A 9,091-nucleotide genomic window follows, 5' to 3' on the forward strand; every position below is an offset into this window, starting at 1 on the left:
GAGAGGCTCTGCCCGCCTACTGTATGGGGTCAGTTTTGTTGTGTTCAACGGCCATGCTACAAAAATTCTACTAGGTTTGACGTTGGTTGCCATGTTTTCTCTCAGGAATCTTTTCTGGCATTAGGCACACCATAATGTGTGTGTTCCTATTGTGTATAGTTCAGTTATCTTGATCTTATGCTAGGCCAAAACTTCTTTGAAGCTGTACAGTAGGTTCTGATCTTTTTCACTTCATGCCAACAGAGGAATTAGCATTTTCAGTATCAGTGCCGTTGGGCATACTGTGCATCTCTTCCAGAGACTTAAGCCAAAGCCTTATATGTAAAAGGACATGTATTTCAATCTGCTTTTAGCTCAGACTTTCTGCACATTTATATCATTCTTTGTCAATGTGTTGAGTTTTTTCCTTCAGTTTTAAATCAGTTTATTTTCTATAGGTCTGGCAGTGTTAAAAACGACGAGATGACTGACCAACAAGATGATGCTAAGAAAGCAGAAGGAAAAGATGAAAAAGAAGAGAAGGATAAAGATGAGCTGAAGTCTGGGTCCTCAGATCAACTGAAGACTACAAAATCAGGTAATTTAACTGCTGTTTTGTTACAGAGTATTAGGCATGATTCATGTGGATGCTTACAATTATGTCTTCCCAAACCAAATGATTTAAATGTTTTGTAAGATGGAAGGTAGGATAGTACTTTTTAAAAATTGCTATAGCTGACTACGTTTTGGTCATCATATTAAACAGAGTTACAGTGCATAATTTTGGGTGATGAAATGCTGCTGGAGTTCTGTCAAGACTTTGTGGCACTGATCATTTGAAAAATGGAGGTATTACATGCACGTATGTGAAATAGTCACAGTTACACAGCTACCTATGTTCTTATTAGCCTTGATGTCGATCAGGTCCATTTTTAGGGGGAAAGCTTAGAAACAAGCACTGTTCGCTATATATGTTAGGATACTTCAAGTGAATGTAATTAGAAATAGGATGTGTAATCAAAAAATGTCACACTGGACGTTTACATCACCCTAGTTATGTAGTAAATGCTGGGTAGAATGAGAAAACAGGGTTTTGTTTTTCTGTTTCGACTTCTCTTATGTCTCCATGCCTGATATATTTGTGAATATGCGGGGTGGGTAATTTAATCAAATATAACTTAGTAGTAAACTAAACAGTAAGTAAAATTTAACCATAACTAGTCAGTAGAAATCTGATGGAAACTGCCAAAATTACAAAACTTATAGATATCTTGTTTATGGATTTGGTTTCTTTCTGTTATAACAGTCATTATTGAATGGTTCAGGTTATGCTGACAAGTGCATTTCATATTTAGTATCTATTGGTTTTAGAAATTGAAACAGTTGTATAAAAATGTATTCACTATGTACCTGATCACTTTGATATCAAGTAGCATCTAAAAGTCTTACAAGGGATCTGCCCCTGGTGTTACTCAGTTTAAGTAGAAAAGATAAAATAAAAATGTTACTTTACTTTATGGGTACAAATTGCAGAGTATTCAAAAGTCACTACTGTCAAACAGCATTTTGAAAAGGAGTTAATGTTAAAAATGTTCACATTGCAAGGACTTCTACCATTGAAAGTCAAAGCTCCCATTATATTATGTAATCTCCTTTTGTTGTGGTTTGTGTAGGAAGTAAGGGAGCAGAAAGGATAGTAGTAATGGACAAATCCAAAGGAGAACCTGTTATTAGCGTGAAAACTTCAACTACATCAAAAGAGAGAGTAAGTTTAATTTTTCTGGGTTCAAAATTCCCATTAGTCAAATAGCTTTTAAATGGCTGACATCACAAAACCTGCAGCACTACACTCAAGCTAAGACATATTTCTTTTGTGTGTTTTGTCTGCGCTTATAAAAGGAATAAATATGTTTAAAAAAATTCATGCAGAGACTAAGCTCTCAGACACACCATTTGTGAAAGGAAGGGATGTTATGAGTATTGTTTGATTGGTTATCATAATTGTGTTCTTATAAATGCACTCCAGTAAGCCTTTATCAACTTTTATATTAACTATAGAGCCTTAAGAGCCAGGACCGCAAATCAGAGAGCAAAGAGCGACAAGGTATTGTGCCATTCGACAAAATCAAAGCACAGCGAAAAATTAGAGAGGCGGAACAACGCCGGTAAGTTCAATGGCAAAGTTGTGTGGAATTTTTTTTTCTTTTTAGAACTTTGGTGACTGTCTTCTCACTAAAGCTATTTAAAGGGGACATAGTCCCTTTATGGTTGGTATTTGAAGTTTAGTTTTTTTATTCAGTTAAGTAAGCATTGTCTATGTAGATGCCCACTGTCAGGTCACACATCGGGAGGCCACAAGCCCCAGAAGAGACTGCAGAGCACTGATTGTTGAGGTTATTCATATACCCTCTTTGGATCTGAACATGCAGTGTGAAGTTATATGTGAAAACATAGCTCAAATTGTCCTCCTCTGCCTTTTCTATTTTGTACATAGGTTTAATTAATGTTAAGTATTCTCTGCTGCTTGGCAAGAAAAAGGAAAATCCCCCAAAACAATTCCATCCCACCCAATTCAGTGCTTTCAGGAAAATGCCTGAGGGGAAGAAGGAAGATTGTCTCAGAATCAGGGACAGATTTCCATCCAGACTCATTCCATCGGGCAGGGTGAATCTTAACTCCCTTTTAGGTGACTCACCTTGTCAGACCATTCAAAGTTTACATGTAATTTGAAATTTAAAAAAAAGCTGGTTACACATGTATGCAAAGAGTGGGCTTAAATTGCAGCAAAGGTGGTTTAGGTTGGACATTAGGAAAAACTTCCTAACTGTCCGGGTGGTTATGCACTGGAATAAATTGCCAAGGAAGGTTGTGGAATCTCCAACATTAGAGATTTTTAAGAGCAGGTTAGACAAACACCTGTCAAGAATGGTCTAGATAATACCTAGTCCTGCCATGAGTGCAGGGGACTGTACTACATGACCTCTTGAGGGTCCCTTCCAGTCCTATGATTTTATGTATAGAAATATAAATAATGGTTTACTATCCGTGCCTCAAAGCTACATTCTCTGTGTCCTTTCAGCTCAGAGAGGGACCCTAGTGCAGATGCTTATTTTTTTCTGATACTCCTTTCATAGTGTTCTGTAAAAGGATAAAGGTAGTACTGTGTCCACATTCTAAATTCCTTGGCCTTTACTCATCTTAATCAGTGCATCCATTTCCCATCCTTTGCAAAATTTCACAGCTTATCTAGGGAAAGCTAAATCTGGGTAGGGTTTTAAAAAAAAACCAAAAACCCTTTCATAAGACTTCAACATGGTTTTTAGTATTTTTTTGGACAAGTCCAGAGAATCTGTATCTGTTTGTAGATCTAAATGGATTAGACCCTGTATTCAGTTTTCAGCCCTCTTAATAGTGGATATTCTGAGGTAATTCTTCTTCGGAAGAGAGAGGTTACTCACCCACCTGTAAGTGGAGTTCTTAGCCTTAGCAGATTCACGCTAACCCACCCTCCCTTCTTGCTTCTTCATAGTCCTTGGATGATATTTTGAGTAATAGGAATGAATTTAGGGCATTTAGTATCATGGTCCCTTGGCCTTGCACCTAGTGTTCAGATCTGTGAGGATGTGCGTGCTTCTGCAGAGGTGATATAATTGAACTCCAGTTACAGGTGAGCAGCCATCCTCAGTGCTAAATACCCCATAGCCTGGTTAGAGGGAACCCCCAACACAAATCTAGGATTATTGCAGTTTCTATTTTTGCTTTGTAGTTCATTGTCAGCATTGAAGGGTTAAATCTTTAAGCCTTTTACCTTGTTATTTATATAGCACCCGTGAGCGTCGGGAGAGACAGCAGCATTTGCAAACCATACGGGAACGAGAAGAAAGAGACAGGCTTGAGATAGCTCGAGAGCGCCTACAAATTGAACGAGAGCGCCTTGAGCGAGAGCGGATGGAAAGAGAGCGCCTGGAGAGAGAGCGAATGCACATAGAACATGAAAGGAGACGAGAACAGGATCGCATACAGCGGGAGAGAGAAGAGCTGCGTCGTCAGCACGAGCAACTTCGCTATGAGCAGGAACGGCGATCGGCATTGAGAAGACCATATGACATAGATGGGAGGTAAAAACTACAAATACAGTGAGTTAATGATTTCCCGTTTGATGCAAGTAGAAAAGCTAGCAGTCCTTAGATTCTCTCTGGAAGTTCCAAACCACGGAGAGAACTACGTAGGCGGACAGTCATTGATGGGCTTTTGTGTCAAATGCTCCACTAGATTAATAGTGACAAGCACATTTTTGCATGTAAACAGTTCAATCAGTAATCATTCTTAAACACATTAAACTCTTCATAGAGTTACCCATACCAGTTCTCTCTGAATTGAAAAAACTCAAAATATAGTAAATTTCCCTACAGGTGGATTAGAAGATCCATGTAATTGCAAAAAACCTAGTCTGTCTTTCTCCCTGTGTTGCTGATCAGAATCTCGTTTTGACTGGAGTTAAAGCAGTCTGTTTTATAAGCCCTCAGGGAAAAGTTGACTGAGGGATTGTGTGTGGCACGCTGGAATGTAAAGCTACCTTGTGCTAGCCTGTCATGTACTAACTGTCTCTGTGGACCCTGCTGCTGCCCATGAAAAGTTTCGTGGTGTACTGAAGAGGGGTAGATCAAAGCGCAGTAGGGAACTTTTAGTGCACAGCATCAGAGTCTACACAGTTAGTGCGTGGCAGGCTAGCACAAGGTAGATTTACATCCCAGCGTGCCCTGCACTAATAGTTCATATAGACAGGCCTTGTGACAGATGGACAAATTACTGTAGAAAATCCTAAAACAAATGCAGATAGAAGACAATATTTCTTCTCTTGTTTCAGCACATGCACAATAAGGTAAAGATTGATATAGGTTAACTCAAAGCAGTCTTTTTTCTGAAACTCAAAGACACCATTTTGGCAGATCAGATTTTAATAATCAAATCTAAATAATTATTGACTGTTCAGATTAACCCACAGAATAGAAATTGAATAATGTATTTCCTTAATTTAGATTCAAAGAAACATGGACCAAACATGGATGGAACTGATTAACAGTGTAATTCAGATAATTTTGGTAATTCTGTGTAACTCATAACTTGTACTGCCTTAGTTCTGCTGTATTCCTTTCTCATGTGTCACTTTTTTCCTCTTCTGTAAGAAAATACCTTATCCTATCAATTATGCTTACCTTTAAAAAAAGGTAATAACTAAATGAGACTAGATATGAAGAGAACAAAAGAGAAAGATAATTCTGTCTGGACTACAATGTTGTATTAAATCTGAACTTTCTTGTAGGCGAGATGACTCCTATTGGCCAGAGGCAAAGCGAATGGCGATGGATGACAGATACCATTCTGATTTTAGCCGCCAAGATCGCTTCCATGATTATGACCACAGGGATCGTGGCCGATACCAAGACCATTCTATGGACAGGTTAGTGATTTGTTTTTCTGCATTGCCTGAAATCAGGTAACAGCAATAGAATATTTAGTATGACATTTTTCTCTATTTATTTGATAAATGCTGCTTTTTTTTAAAAAAAAAAAAAAAAAAAAAAAAAAGACATCAGAGCTTGTCTATTCTTGTTCCATGCTGAAGTTTGTAATTGTCTGTGGGGTTTACTTTTGAAACCTGTGTAACCAGAAGAAACCTTACAAAACAAGGTGTTTGAATGTACTGTGTCATCAACTAAAAGCTTCCAGCAGATTTGTTCAAAATGTGGGAAATAGCATTACAAGCAGAACTGATTGCAATAGGACTCATAAAGTCCTTGAAATAGCACTGTGAGCACCCAGTGCCTTTTTCCCATGACTAATTGGTTTCTTTCGTATTTATATATTCCCAGTGTTGCAAGTCAGAAAGTTGCCAAATGTTTTAAAAGCTCACACTAACATGTAGACAAGATAAAAGTCTTTATACAGTGAATATTCTATTTACCTTCTTACGTTGGGACTGACTAGGTTTTTAAACTGGCCAGAATGTTTCCCAGTTTCCATATGTGCAAGTGAAATTTGATAGTTTGTAAAGATTGAGAATCTGCAATTCCAGCAGAAACCTGTGCTCAGCACCTGTGAAAATACAGCCCTAAATACTTCATGTAAATTAGTTTTATGATGTCATCGCAAGATTCTGATTCGAATTGCTCCTTTTCAGGAGAGAAGGATCAAGAACAGCGATGGGAGATCGCGATGGGCAGGTGAGTTGTATGTGGATATGGACCTAGAGTAGCTTAATTTTTATAAACTGATTTCCTATACTGAGTGTCAGATTAATATATAATGAACTAGTGTAAGAGATGCAGATAAGGAAAGGAAAACCTATGCATTATAAATCTTAATTTCTTTTTAAATAGGTAAAAATGAAAACACTTGAGTAATCTGATCACTTGTTCTATTTACTGGTACACAAATACATCAGAGGTAATTCCTCTGGCATGACAAACCCAACTAGTGAGTGTCTCAGTATGGTAAAAAGAAAAGGAGGACTTGTGGCACCTTAGAGAGAGGTGCCACAAGTCCTCCTTTTCTTTTTGCGGATACAGACTAACATGGCTGCTACTCTGAAAGCAGTATGGTAAAGTGTACCAAAAGTGTGCGTAGAAAATGCAAAGACACAACAGAGGTAAAGGTGAGTAAGGAAGTCATTGGAAGAATTTAATTCCACAGAGTAACTTTCAGATTAAACTAGGCCAAAATGGAATTAGTGAAAAAGTTTTGAAGTTGTTCAGAGGAAAATTTTTGCTCCAGTGGTGACACTCCTGGATGGGCTTTCTGAAATCTTGGGATCCTAACGTGCTCTCTACTGATGGATAGGTTATTGAATTGGGTAAATTCTATTGATCAGCTCTTACCAAGTTGAGGATCAGGTTACAGCATTCCAATGTGTACCTTCACCTTTCAGCATTATGGAGATGAGCGCCATGGAGGACCAGATCGTCATTCACGAGACTCACGGGACAGTTGGGGTGGCTATGGGTCTGACAGAAGAATGAGTGAAGGGAGAGGGATACCTCCACAGTCTCGGTTAGTATGGGGAAACGAGGACAGTCTTTTACCAGCACTTGCAATGGTCATGCTTCTTTGAAACTTCAAATGAACTTTTTGAAGGGTGATAGTAGGGAAGCAGTTTTACCAGAGTAAATCCTCTCCAAATAGTTTTACTGAGGGTCTCCTCTCTCCTGGCTGTGCAGTGGATTTACACATGTAGTGCCCCTGTGCATCATGGAGCTCTGTAGTAAAGAGTTGCTGTGGTTTGCCTGTATTCACAGTTCTCTTGTAAGGCTTCCTCTTCTAAGGGTCAAATTTGATTGACCCTGGTGCTCCTGAAATTCTTTGAAGAGGGAGTAACTTGTAGCTAGTGGACTGAATTTGAGACTGTTAAATGGAAGAGAAGCCAGAATCTTAATGGAAAACCCAATATGGGACAAACTTGGAATCCCAGACTGTTCTTGTTTAACCATCATGCCAGTCTTAGCATGAATTAAAATTTTCCAACTGTATAGTGGGGAGCACTCACAGGTATTCAGTGAAATTACTTCTCCTTTTATCACAGTATTAAGATTTACGGTTTGTTACTTCTGTGTCTATACACATTTGTCAGTTCCACAGTGGGGTTTTACCTCTGATTTTCAGTTGAAGTGGCAGGGACCAGCCTGGAATTTAGCGCCCTTCAGGAAAACAACCCAGTAAAAATGTTTCCAAAGCTGAACATTTTGTTAACTTTAAAATTAGATACTATTTCCCCTGAATAAGCCACTATACAGAACATGACAACATACATTGTTCTCAGATTGAATTTTGATTAGTGGGTTGGTCAGAGTGGCCAGCCTGGATACTCGGGGAAGAAGTCATTGGGCATCAAATATACCCTGTTGCAGAAATAGAATTAAGGAACTCCTATTTCCTCATTTGTTACGTTAGGTGGATTGTTCAGCAACTTTATTACTGAGATATGGTTAAACCAGCTGAACACTGTAGATTCAGGTTTGGTAAGCTTGTATCTTGGTAAAGGATACTAATATATTTATGAATGAGATGTTACGTTTGGCTTCACTGCGTGCTATGAAACTGGTAAGAAACATACCTAAAGATTTTTCTTTCTTTCTTTCTTTCCAGTGACGGACGTGATTGGGGAGATCATGGTCGAAAGTTTGAAGGACATAAAGATCGTTCGTGGCAGGGCAGTGCAGATGGGGGAATGATGGGACGGGATCATGAGAGATGGCAAGGTAAACATAGAGCATTCTTAGCATAAAGAAAGCAAAACTGGAATAGGGGGAATGATGAAGGGAATGTTTGAACATTCTTTTTAATTCTAGGTGGTGGTAGAGGCAGACCAGGCCATGCAGTGCATCGGGGAGGCCTGTCAGGGTAAGCAGCTTTATCAAGGATAATTGGGGTTTGTACCTTTTATTCCTGTTCTCTTCCCTTTGTAACAGTCATTCCTGTGCATGTTTAAATTATTCAGCGGAATCTTTTGAGAGAGAACAAAAGTAATTTGGAGTTATGCAAAGTAAAATAATTCAAGAATGTTTGTGATTTGTCCTTGATATAATATCCGTGAGTAATGAATATTCCCATGATTATATCTGGTGCATCTTACTGAACGAAAATCATACAAGAAATGCAAATGGCACTAATTGTATCCATTTGATAATCAAAGTTGCAGTGAAAACTTAAACACTTTGAAGATAAATTAATGTGTGACTCTCTTTGTAGGCGTGGAGGCTTCATGCAGAGTGGCAACCAAGGCCAGATAATGCATGGCGGAGGGATTCAAGGGGAAGGATTTGCAGGCCAGGAGAGAGCAACCAGACCCAATGACCCCCGTTTCAACCGTCGCTACTGAATGTTTTAATTTTTTAATGTGAGATGGCAACAGAGGTGAATTCTCTATTACCCTGGGTTACCATTAACTGTAACTGATGGGTTACCCTACATGTGTAATTTTTTAAGCTGCTGCCACATTATATAGCTCACTACAATGTGAATTCCTTTGTTTTTGTAATGTGTTGTTCATACCCCATTTAAAATGTTTGTCGATGAAGCATTCCATTTTCCATAAATAAAACCAGTTTACAGTTAA

At 38.6% G+C, this 9,091-nt stretch overlaps 1 protein-coding gene across 1 annotated transcript in view; it reads left to right on the top strand.

Annotated features, from left to right (window-relative positions):
- The window catches only part of LOC140903099 (scaffold attachment factor B1-like), a 32,255-nt gene extending 23,164 nt beyond the window's left edge, over positions 1–9,091 (top strand). Inside the window, 10 exon segments of the mRNA XM_073323855.2 lie at positions 438–577; positions 1,653–1,744; positions 2,038–2,144; positions 3,804–4,097; positions 5,303–5,440; positions 6,161–6,203; positions 6,908–7,029; positions 8,122–8,234; positions 8,325–8,376; positions 8,725–9,091. Of these exon segments, the coding sequence (XP_073179956.1) occupies positions 438–577; positions 1,653–1,744; positions 2,038–2,144; positions 3,804–4,097; positions 5,303–5,440; positions 6,161–6,203; positions 6,908–7,029; positions 8,122–8,234; positions 8,325–8,376; positions 8,725–8,854 (1,231 nt within the window). The 3' untranslated portion in view covers positions 8,855–9,091.

The sequence above is a fragment of the Lepidochelys kempii genome, chromosome 25 (assembly GCF_965140285.1).
Source record: "Lepidochelys kempii isolate rLepKem1 chromosome 25, rLepKem1.hap1, whole genome shotgun sequence".
Taxonomy (NCBI): Eukaryota; Metazoa; Chordata; order Testudines; family Cheloniidae; genus Lepidochelys; species Lepidochelys kempii.